Here is a 12,544-nt window from a genome sequence, read left to right as displayed (position 1 = left end):
TACCAATCACTGTGAGCAGTCTTTTATTAGTAGAGCCAGACAGATAAGTTGCTGTATGTGGCCTCCACAAACAAACAACTAACCCGTTCCCTCTTCACCCATCCCACCACAACTAAAGCATCTGAGCATAAGGGACTTCCCCATCTACCTGAAAGATGAATGAATGAGAGTTATATTCGACTGGAGGAAGGTTAATTAAGGCAATGCCCTCTAAGTGTGCCTAAGCAGAAAAATAAAAATAGCTGTGTTTGACACCTGCTGGTTTCACTGTGGATTGTGGGGGGCATAATGGGGGCATGACAGATGTGTTGACCCACGCTGATTTCACAACAGGATGCGGTGTGGGGGCATATTTGACTCATGTTGATTGCACTGGGGGATGTAGCAGGGATGTGTCAGGGGCATGTTTGATCCATGTTGGTCTCACTGGGGGACATGATGGGAAGGGGCATGTTTCACACACTAGTTTTGCTGTGGGCACATGTCAAGGATGTGTTTGCCCCACGCTGGTTTCACTAGGGGGCATGGCAGGGACACAGCAGAGGGGTGTTTGACCCACGCTGGTTTCACTCAGAGGCGTGGCAGGGGCATGGTTTGAGATATGGAGGGTTTCAATGGAAGCATGGGATGACACCGATCCTTTTTCTTTGAGTCGTGATGTTTGCACAGGCTGTTAGCGCACAGCGCATAGACAGACTAGAACGGATATTTTCCAGCTGCCAAGTAGGGCAGCTCCCTCTCTGCTCTTCCTGGCTGAGTTGAGACAGTTTCCTGAAGAAGCAGTGGCATGCTTGGGACTCGGAGGAGGCAATTTCCCCTCCTTCCCTTGATCCCTTCTCGCCTTTAGCTTTGTGCACTAAAGCCAAAGCCACCCCTCCGAGCAGAGCTGCTGACTAGCCTCTCCAACTCAGAGCGCATTGCTGCTGGGAAGAAGCGTGCTCTCTTGGCACCTGCTGCCTCCCTGGCCTGCCCAGCTCTTGGCAGCATGGGGGTTACAGCAGACCGGCAGAGCAGGACAGTGGAAGGAGCCAAGGCACTAGGCTCTTCTAGAGAAGGGGCTATCACCTTGCGCAGTATTAGCTTCAGACCCATTCACGATGCATTAATAATACTGCAGCAGCACACAAAACAGGTTTGGGGGCTACAGAGGCAGCTCCTTCAGCAAAGGCACAATGCAAAAGCGAAAGGAAAGGAAAAGCAGAGATTCACACTGGGCTTCACCTAGCCCTGAGCTCCAAGAGGCCAGGAGCTTCTAATATGAGGTAGCAGGCTTCTACATTAACGTGGGACAAAGGTACCATGGAATCCATAAGGCATTTGCACTGGGACTTCTGCGCGGCCCAGTTCTCTGAAGGTCTCTGCATCCAGGACAAGCAGGAAAGTGTTTTGGTTCTACAGAATGAAAGACAGCAAGAGAAATGGCAGTGCTGGGTTCCACTCTGCCTTCCCATCCCCAACGCATCTCCTACTCCACAAGGAAGAGTCTGTCTGCACAGCAAGACTGCTCAAACCAGTACCCAAGACGGTGAGCCAGACCCAGTGCTACTCAGACATATCCTTAAAGCAGCTTTGACTCTGGAAACTAGGCTGCTATTTGGAATCTGATGCTCTGCTGAGATTGACAATTGCAGAGGATGTAGTGATTGCAAATAAACTCAGCAGTACAGGGACTGGAAAACAGATGAGCATGGGGAATAAAGTGTTGGGATTGCCCTCTCGAGGGCACCAAATCCAATTCTATGATTTAAAAACCATACAACAATTTCTTGCTACTTGTGAGACGTGAGAATGAGTTACCTGCAAGGGTGTGACCACTACAGACAGAATGACCCCACTGTCTTCTGCAGTGGCTTTAGGAACTGGCACAAACACGGGCTCCGAAGGGTAGAATCCATCCTCTTGCCAAATCTATCAGGCCAAGAAAAAAAAAAAAAGAGAGACAGAAGAGATGCACTTTATTATGATTTAGATACTGCTGATATCCAGAGACCTGAGTCAGGATCAAGGCCCATTTGTATTGTCCAGAAAGGCAGAGACACCTTGTGCCCTGAAGAATTTACAATCTAAGGCCCTGATCCTGCAACTAGCTCCACACAGCTGGACCTACTGAAGTCAGTAGAGCTCCATTCAGGCAGATCTCTGTGCCTAAGATGAACCCGTTTATTTCCAGCCCATGACTAGCTGATCATCAAGGTTTAGAAAATCCCTTCAATGCTGAAGAGTCTAAAAGTCGTCTGTAAATCTAGTAACACATGCTGTTGCTATATTCAAGTGTTTGTTTTGTGGCAGTCATTCATTTTAAAGGTCACATGCTTATTGGTACACTTGTACCTATTATCAAGAGTTCTTGGCAACTAAACATACAAGCGATTCAAAAAAAAAAAAAAAATGAACCCCACTGACTTACTGGAGCTGCCTACACATTGCTCCCTGCAGGATTGGTCTAAATTAAGACAAGATGCAACAAGTGGGGACAGCAAACTAGTGGAGGGAATGCAGAAGGGAACAAAGGGGGCATAGACCAGCTCTGGGCATAGTGAGATACTTCATTCACAGATGGATTTCGCTCTGTTTTTCAGTGACAGCACATCAATAAAGCAGCCCTGAGTGTCCCCATCTGGCCATCATCCAAGGTGAACAAGAAGTCAAGCATTTCCCATTCTCACCACACCTACTGGAGCTAGATAAATCAAGAGCAGGACTGAGACAGACATTTTCCCACTGGTAGATAAAGAGAAGAGTAGCATTAAAGAGAGGACCACAACTGAGACATCCCCTCCAATCTTTCATATGCACAGTGTCACTACTTACCCTAAATAGGAAAGGGTCATTTACTGAACACTAAAGGATTGTGAGAGTTTTCAAAAGCATGATCAACATTACTATTCATTATTTCTGTTCCAGCAGCATCTCAAGTTCCCAGCTGAGATTGATGCCCTATTATATGAGGCATTGTACAAACACAGTGAGAAACAGGCCCTGCATCAAAGACAGGCTAAATAGACAAGCAAGGCACAGGGTGGATATTGAGTCATGAACTGACTTGCCCAAGGTCACACACCAGGTCAATGGTAAAGCCAGCAACAGAACACAGGTCTCCTCTATCCCAGTCCAATGGACCACCCGGCTGCTTCTAACATAGACCACCTGGCCATTCCTAACACAGAAACTGTTATGATCTGCAGGAGGATCTTCTGGATTCTAGTTTCTAATCTGATGTTTGCTTTTAAAATAGGAATTCTTTATAAATGCAGCAGCTAGCCCAAGCCTGCACCAGGTTTTTCTAGGTCCTGTAAAATTTGCTACAACCATTAAGACATTGCCAATCCCTGTAGTACAGGGAGGGTAACTGAAACTAACTCGTCTGTTTTGATTTCAGCAATAACATAAAGGGGAGAAAATGTTTGCTAAATAAAAAAGCATCAATTAGTAGAGAGATCACCTTTCCTTTTCTGAAAGCTGTTAAAAACAGTAAGGAAAGTAAGAGATGTACTTGAGTGTACTAAAAATCATGAAGTCATTACAGCTTAAATATTATTTGTTAGTGCTCTGGTGGGTAGGGCACTGATCTCTTGCCAGCTCTGCCACAGATTTGCTCGATGACCTTGAACAAGTTTCTTCACTTCTTGTTCATCCCCCTCCCTTCTTCGGTCTTGTCTATTCATCAGGGCTGGGACTCTCTCTCAGAGAGAGAGAGAGAGAGAATGCGCATGTGTGTACAGTGCCTAGCACAACGGGATCCCGGTCTCAGTGGGGCCTCTGGACACTACAGTAATACAAATAATCACTTAATGAACCATTGTTGCAAAGCCAGGATGGACTGAGCCCAACAAGGGTTTCTTCCTGCACAAAGAGAGCCTTTTCAAAAACCTGTGATATTTAGCGTTTCCAGAGGCTTTTCCCAGCCAGATTATGACAATCTGGAAAGAGAGCAAATTTTCAGGGAGAAGTCTTGACCATTCCTGTAGTGTTCAATAAAGAACTTGCTCGTGTTTTTAAAGCTTGGAGAAATCTTACATAAAAAGGGAGACACCAGAATAACTACTTTGGGTTTAATTCATATCTTTCATCATTTCAATGCCTCTGTGGGAGGACATTCTTATTTCACCATAAACATGCCCCTGTTGTGATTTTGCCTAAGGTAATTCATTCCAATTAAAGCTAAATCAAAACAGGATGACTTTCTTCTAAAATAAGAATCCACGCACAAACTTGCATTGAATTAAACCCAACTGAGGACTTATTTCAGACAAACCCCAACTCCCTTTGGCCCCTCAGCCTATTAGTGTTGACAAGGAAATACTGGTCTGGGGTTTAAACCCACCAAAGCAGGAAAACACTTGTGGCTGCCACAGCCCCATTATGCCACTCAAGGTCCCACATCACAGGCCTAGAGATTAAGATCTGTCCCAGTGAGGTATAGTATAAACTCTGCCTAGTCACATACTGCACACTGGTAGGGCAGAACACCCTAGCTTTATGTTCATTGCCCCAGATCCCAAAAGCCTGAATTCCAAGTGCCCTGGAAGCATCACCTCCACATTGTGAGTTTCACTGTATTTTTAGAGTCATAAAGCTTAAGGCCAGACAGGCCCACCAGATCAGCTAGTCTGACCTCCTGTATATCACAGGCCACCAGCACCACTCAGCGCCTACACACTGAACCCAACAACAATCTTTTGGTACACACATTTCTGGTGCTGTGTTCATTGTGATAATGTGGCAGCACACCCTTTAAGATCTTCTTGATCCTGTCTCCATACCCAAGCCCCCTTCCCCTGCCCTGGTCTGTCCAGAGACCCAGAGATGTCTGCTTCTTGTGTTAGAGTGTCACATTCATGCAGTGCAGGGCAGAGAATGGAAGTGCGGGCCCAACCCCAGCCCCTCTGTTAAATAGATCCCAGTGCTGATGAGTGACAGTGCTGCCTGGGCTGCAGGAAGTCAGAAAACTCACAACAGCCAGTTCACAGGCCAAGTCATTGAATGGGGACAACTCCAGGGTCTTAAAGACTGTGTCTCACCTTCATTTTCTTGGTTTCTGTATCCATCTTGATCAGCGAATCCCCCACCAGGTGCTGAAAGCCGCAGCCATAGAAGAAGCGGTACTTCCTGCCGTTGCACCGTGAGTAGTTAATCTGGGGGAACTCCAGGCCCCCTACCTCCTCCAGGTCCTCGGAGTGGAGATTTTCATGCATGCACCAGACCTAGGGCAAGCAACAGAGCACAGGAGTGTTACTGAGCCTGACCTGGAACAAGTGCTTCAATGCGGAACTGGTCTCATACACATGCTACACAGCTATTACAGGGAAGATGAAATGTTTGGCTTTGTTCCCTGGACACCTCTAGCCAGCCCATCTCAGAACCATGCTGGCTCCCTTATCCACTCCACCCAAGGAAAAGACTTACAGCATTCTGGCGTTTCAAAAAGGTCCATAAGGCTGAGCTATGGGGGAAAGCCTCCATACCAGCATCAGCACTCCAATGTATTGTACAGCACCTTTCAGCTTGCAGGATCCTAAAGCACTTGACAAGCTGATCCAGGGATTACTCCTCCACCACTGAGATGACTCCACCTCTGGGGCTATGTCTACACTGCATAGTAAGCCCAGGTCTGTGGGACCTGGGCTTGCAGACTTGGTGTGTCTGAGTCTGTGCTTGAGCATCCACATTGCACTGCAAACCCGGGCCTCCCAACAGTGTTAACATGTCCATACAGCTCTACACAGACCTGAGTCAGCCCTTCTGCTTCTGGGTGGAACACGGGAACTGATTAACCACCCACTGCAGCACTACACAACAATTTAGAGAAGGAGGCTAAGAGCAATCTTGTATCCAACTGAAAATGCAGGGTGAATTTTGGGATCAAAAGACAGAATTTGGTCAGTTACACCAGGGCTAACACCCCAACTCATTCCAAAAGTGCCACAGGGGCTTTAGTGACCATGTGTGGTCAGGATCTTGGTTCTACATCTCATCTAAAAGATAGCATCTCCAGCAACACAGTGCCAGGGCTTTGTACTGACTTCCATCCAAACACAGACAAGCCTGATTCTGCTTAGGTGGCAAGATCTAAAAAGATCACAGGACAATACAATACGGGTGCACACAACCTTCAATGTAGTTATTTATGCCTGTAAGACGTACCGTCCCATCCGCTTCTTTCACAGCACTCGCTGATGTGTAGGGCAAAGGGCTGAGGTTCTGCCCCGTGGGCATGCTTGAATCCACATTCAGGGGTAGAACAAAGCGGCGGGGGAAAGCTCTGGCTGACGAGTTATAGATCTGTTAGAAAGAGAGGAAGTTACAGGGAGAGAGAGAGAGCTGAACAGGCTGGTGAGCTCAGTCCCCGGGGTGGGACATCTCGACTTTCCCCCCAATTCCAAGGCTACCTGCTCTCTGATTATTTGTATTAGCATAGCACCTAGAGGCCCCACACTGAGGTTGGGGCCCCATTGTACCAGGCACCATACAGACATAGTGAGAAATAGTCCTGCCCGGGAGAGCTCACAGTCTAAATAGATAAGTTTCAGAGGAACAGCCATGTTAGTCTGTATTCGCAAAAAGAAAAGGAGGACTTGTGGCACCTTAGAGACTAACCAATTTATTTGAGCATGAGCTTTCGTGAGCTACAGACACACAAAGAATGGGAGGGGAAACCGGCACAGAGAGGGGTAGTGCCAAGTTCACTCAGCAGGTCAGTGGCAGAGCCAGGAATAGAAGCTTGGTCTCCTGACTCCCAGTCGACTGTCCCATCCACTCTGCCTCTCCCTCCTACCCAGCACTTTTTATTCCTTCCTCCTGGCCATTCCCCTGGCCCTTCCTCCCACACCCTTCCTTGGCTTAATGTCATTGTTACTTAGATACAAGTTTACAGCTTCTAAAACAATGAAACATTCTCATTTTGCCCACGATAAGAATCACCCACAAATCAATGAGACCAACTAACTCCAGGGACCGTAAAGCTCCCTCTGCATTTCCCAGCCTTCAGCTCAGCCAGCCTGGGATCAGCAGGTCCCATACAACAGACACAGAGACAGGGGCTTTACCTGATCCAGACCCTCCCCAGCTTTGCGCAGGTTTTGAAGCTGGTAAATATGCAGGTTCCCTTCACCATCCTGGCAGCAGAGGTCAAGGACCACACAGCCCTGATCTTCAAAGGCATTGATTTGATGGAAAGTAGCAAATGGCTTGCTGTAAAACTGCCCTGGAAGCAGCTGCAGTGAGACAAAAAACAGCTTTGTTTCCTGCCTCCAGCAATCTCTTTGGCTAGATTCATCCAGTACTACAAATTCATCCAGTACTACAGAGTCCCATTTTCCCTTTCCATTTCTCCAGTCACACTTTTCGCACCAGTTTTTCTTAGACCCCAGCAGAATAACAGCTTCACAGCCAGTTATGGGCAGAACCAGATTCAGGAAATCTGGAGCCCAAAGCACACCATGACAAGGGCCCCTCCCACCATGCACCACCCCCCACCTGGAGTGGCAGTGGAAAGGATCCCTTCTCACGCCCCAGAGAAGTAGGGACAGTGGCCGCAACACCCACATGGCACCTCCTGGGGAACTGTCACACTCCTCACCCTACACCTGGATCCCCACGTGACTTGGCAGGTACATCTCAGCCCTTGTACCTGCAACTCCAGGACTGCTTCCCAGGAGCCCCTAACTGCCTGTTGATCACCATTCTTTTAAGGTTTCTGAGTAACAGCCGTGTTAGTCTGTATTCGCAAAAAGAAAAGGAGTACTTGTGGCACCTTAGAGACTAACCAATTTATTTGAGCATGAGCTTTCGTGAGCTACAGCTCACTTCATCAGATGCATACCGTGGAAACTGCAGCAGACTTTATATACACACAGAGAATATGAAAGGGGCAGCGTAGGGATTTCTTGCATTTACCTCTGCTCCAGCACCTAATAACTCCTCATCCAGGAGGCCTAACCATTCCCTGGTTTTCAAGCCAATACTGCGGTAGTTCCTGGACTGACCCATACAGCCCAGGTTGCTGCTGCCAAAAGCCAGGGGCATTTCCTGTGGGCTCTAAGATTGACTGATCAGGAGAAATCTAGGCCTGCGTACCAGCTTGAATGGCAGAAGATTTACCTCTCCCGTGTGCTTATTCACCACGTGGAAGCGGGTTTTATACTGCGGCTCCCAGTTTATCCCATCAGCAATGGGCTTCCCCAGGAGCTTGGATGTGATGACCTGAAACAGATTAATCTTGATGGGCTGCTCAATGAAGATCACGTAGTTCTCACTCATTCCTGAATGGACAGAAGCGGGAAATCAAAACATTTTACTCCAAAAGGCAAATAAGGTCACGAGAACTGCTGGGAGCACGGGTGAGTGAACAACCTGCCTCTGCTACTAGAAGCCAGTATGGCAAGTTGTAGCTTGTAGACTGTGTGCTGGATCTGCATGCAGAGGGCCTAGTAGAGGATGGGAGGCACCTCACCAAAGCTGTGATAGTAGGAGGGTTTCATCTTCTCCGCTGGAGCGATGGAGCACAGAACTTTTGCTCCCTGTAACGTGTCATTGTGGTTTGACTTCTGCGGAGGAATCCGAATAATGTTATAGCTGGAACCTGGAAAGGAGAAACAGTGTCCATCAGCCCAGAGACCCAGGATTGACCCAGTCAGCACTTCAGGGCAGGCACCAAACAGGTCTGTGCATTAGCCCTCTCCGTGTTCAGAGTCCTAATGGGTCAGTCTTCAGATACAAGACATGCCAGATGAGATTTTCAAAGCAAACTGGGGGATTTAACCACACAATTCCCACTGGAATAAATCCCCCAGCCAGCTTTAAATATTTCAATCACCCACCCCTGAATCCCATCAGGTGCTGACAATAAATCCCAGCTAATGAGCTCTTAAAGCTTTGGCTAGATTCATCCAGTACTACAAATCCCCACTTCCTGTGGAGCACACACTCATGCCTTCTCCTTTCAAACAGTCTTCCTATTTCTTTTATTTATTGGGCACAAGGCAATGAAAGCTCCTCTCTAGCCATGCGTTCAAGTTCTCCCAAACCCATTCCTTCTGTCACAGTATACAGGCTGGCCAGAGCACGCCAGTTTGAGATCAACACAGAATGGCAATTCTTTGATTGTCCCAGGAGAATACCATGTTGACAAATACATTTTATGAACAGGAGCTGCAGTGTTAATGCCTGACCATACCCTGACACATGCTGAAATTCAGATTCAGTTCACAGCAGAACCCAAACCCACCCACACTTCTCTATCCACCTGCCAGGGGCGCCATTTCAGATTTGGGTAGGGGGAGGCAACTTTAACTGGGATTCCAGGGGCTACTTAGGCACCTGAAAATTCTAGGGTTTTGTTGCCGATAATAATTTAGAAATTAGCTAACAGGAGCACTGTACCTAATTCCTATATAAAAAAGAGGATTAAATAAATTAGACCCACTCGCCTCTAATACTAACATGTTCTCACATCTTGTGTCAAATCACTTAAGGGACACCCAGGGTAGGTTTAAAATTGTAATGTATATTCTCTGTTACTAACTCTTAAATACAACAATTGTAGAAAAATCTAGATGACTTTCTACCACTTTTTTGCAGTTCATCAAGCTTGGAATAGATCATTTAACTTTGGAAACATCCTGCTAGGGCAAGGCCCCATGAGTTTATACTGCACCTGCCTCACTACAAATAATGGACTAGAAACTAACCTTAAACAGGAGTGAAACTGACACTTTCCAGTTACTTTCACTGCCAATCCCAAATGTTCAAAATCATGAATCAGGCTCACCAGAAATAAGATTGGCTTTACAATCATGAGATTATGTAAAAATAATAGTGTTTTTTAAAATTTGGTGTTAAAATGGTGTTTTTTTTTAAATTTGCCTTCTGCTTTTTGAGCCTTTAGGGTGCACTGGGTCACATTCTGAATCTTTCCACAGCCATGAGGGCTAGAAACTTCATTTTTCTTTAAGAATAAAGGCTGAAACCATCACATATCCACTTGACTCCAGGAGCTGAGGCTTTAAGGAAAACAATTAGCATGAGATTCTTGACAAAATCATTAGAGTTGGCAACACTGCTTTTACTTCTGTTTAAAGGCTAGTTACTTTCCAGAAGGCTCTTAAGCACAGCACTACAGTGACTGAGTTGCAGTTCTCACAGGAGAAGATTTAAAACCAAACACCAAGAAAATTTTGTATTTTAAAGTTGAGAAAAAACCTAACGCTTCTGAGGTAGCTCAGGGCCACTACAGGCAGGAATGGAAAATAATCAGGCACAGGAGCTCTGGGCAGCTCTTCCTCTAGAAAGAAAGTTGGAGAGTCAAATCTTCTAGTCCTTAATCCAGTAAAACTTCTACTCCCCCCATGGACTTTCTGTATGACCTCAGGCCAGTGCCTTAGGGACAGAATTTCAAAGGTTTTTAGGCACCCAAAGATGCAGCTAGGTTTACAAAGGACCTAACCTTCTAGGTGCTTATGAAAATCCCACTAGGTGCCTAAATGCCTTTGAAAATCTGGCCTTTAGTTTCTCTGTGCCTCAGTCCCTGATCTGTACAATGGGGATAATAGCCCTGCTCTACCTCACCGAGGGGCTGTGAGGATAAATAGGTTAGACCTTGTGAGGCACTCAGATACTGTGGGCCACAGGGTAAAGTAGGAAGTTCTCTATAAAGTGAGCTATAGCTCACGAAAGCTTATGCTCAAATAAATTGGTTAGTCTCTAAGGTGCCACAAGTCCTCCTGTTCTTTTTGCTCTATACTACTGCTATCCCTTCCCCTGATTTTGATCCCTTTTCACTTATGCCCACAAATCTCACCCTTTTCTTAACATAACCTTGGCTCAGAGGACTTGGCTGTATTTTTTCTGAGTCCCCTGCGTTCCCTCTAAAACAGCTTCGCCCACTCCCAGGGATTCCTGTTTTACAGGTTTCAGAGTAGCAGCCGTGTTAGTCTGTATTCGCAAAAAGAAAAGGAGTACTTGTGGCACCTTAGAGACTAACCAATTTATTTGAGCATAAGCTTTCGTGAGCTACAGCTCACTTCATCGGATGCATTCATCTGTTTTACAGGCTAGACTTCCAGATCCTTAATTTAATCACCAGCCCTTTCTTATCTCTTATCTTAGTCACCCTGCTTCTGTTTGTAAACAAAATACTGACTCCCTGCCCCAGGGGCACATCTCCTCTGCAGAACTTACATTTCACACTAATTATGTGCTGTAGTTAAGAATTCCACCTGAGAGCTTGCACACCTCCTATACGAAACTCTCACGTCCCCTCCCCACTTATGGGCGCCCCTGGCACCTGCCCCCATGCTGAAATCTAGGCACAACTTCCAGCCCCAGAACAGGGGGTCCCATTGGATTCCTTCATCCATTACAGCAGCAATTTCTTCTGACTTGTTCCAAGTCTCACTAGTGGCCATTTCCACATAGCTATTGTCAGGCTCTGCTGTTTTCTCTGCCTCATTAAGAGAGTTGGAGCCACAATGAGCAGATAACAAAAAGCCAGTTTCCTACTACAGGGCCTCAGTCAGAGGAACTGGAATCAAACCTAAGCATTTGTACTAAGCTCATTATCACAACATCTGAGCACCCACAACAATGGAATGAGGACTCAAACCAACCTCACAGCTCCTGGGTCAAAGGGAGAAACTAGAATTCTGAGTCCAGGTGAAATTTAATGATGTTTGTCTATGGAATCTGATCCCCGCCCAAGTGGGATTGATGGCTTGGTAACTCAGCCATCACGAGGCATGTGCTGTGCATGATCCTGTGGGGGAATACGAAGCTACATGCTGCTGAAGCACAAAGGAATTAGCACAGCAAGAATGAAAGAACAGCAAAGCCAGGGAATTGTTCCGTGAATTGGTGCAAGCTAACAGTGTCAGATATAACAACACGGGGTATTAGCTGCTTTCTCTGGGCTGAGGCACACTGGGGAGGAATGTCTTTATGCAAAAAGAAATTAAAGTTGGTTTTGAAGAGCCACTCAAATAGGGTCATGGTTTTGCACAATATCTTCCTAGTATTGGAAAATCTGCTACAGAAACTGATCCCACCCTAACCCCTGGCTGCAGAGGACAAAGGATGGGGATCAATCCTGGCACCTCAAGTGCAAGGGAATATGGACTAATAGGTTTTCTACCACCACACTCCCCCATCTGCAGGAATTGACAAATTGGATCTCACAAGTGGTCTGTCTAGTCCACTATTCCAGTGGCCAGTACTGGCTGCTTCAAAGGAAGATTCAAGAAGCCCTGCAGTTTTGGGACAAATTGCCACCAGGGAGGTTTCTTCCTGTCCCCCAGTAATCAGAGGTTGGCTCATGCCCCGAAATATTGGGGTTTATCTCTCATCCAGAGCTCTTGGTTATTTTAATCCTTGCTATTCTAAATCTTCTTGTTATCCATAGAAATGTCCTGTTCTGAAGCCTGCTAAGCTTTTGGCCTCATAGTCATCTTCTGGCAATGAGTACTACAGGCTAAATGGACATGACTGTATTTAAAAAAAAATTAATCCAACTGTGCCAGTGTTTAGTCCTTTCAATAAACACCTTTATTCA

The 12,544-nt window shown here is 46.3% G+C and overlaps 1 protein-coding gene across 2 annotated transcripts in view; it reads right to left on the bottom strand.

Moving 5' to 3' along the window:
• LOC125625434 (carotenoid-cleaving dioxygenase, mitochondrial) overlaps nt 1-12,544 on the bottom strand; it is a 91,214-nt gene continuing 78,670 nt past the window's right edge. For both annotated transcript variants that reach the window (XM_048827526.2, XM_048827527.2), the window contains 7 exons: nt 8,453-8,581; nt 8,101-8,261; nt 7,047-7,214; nt 6,145-6,282; nt 5,022-5,204; nt 1,798-1,908; nt 1-1,392 (listed from right to left, as the gene is read on the bottom strand). In XM_048827526.2, the coding sequence (XP_048683483.1) occupies nt 1,279-1,392; nt 1,798-1,908; nt 5,022-5,204; nt 6,145-6,282; nt 7,047-7,214; nt 8,101-8,261; nt 8,453-8,581 (1,004 nt within the window). In that variant the 3' untranslated portion in view covers nt 1-1,278. The remainder of the gene's footprint in view (nt 1,393-1,797; nt 1,909-5,021; nt 5,205-6,144; nt 6,283-7,046; nt 7,215-8,100; nt 8,262-8,452; nt 8,582-12,544) is intronic.

The sequence above is a fragment of the Caretta caretta genome, chromosome 22 (genome assembly GCF_965140235.1).
Source record: "Caretta caretta isolate rCarCar2 chromosome 22, rCarCar1.hap1, whole genome shotgun sequence".
NCBI classification, from domain to species: domain Eukaryota; kingdom Metazoa; phylum Chordata; order Testudines; family Cheloniidae; genus Caretta; species Caretta caretta.
This window is presented reverse-complemented; position numbering and strand designations above follow the sequence as displayed.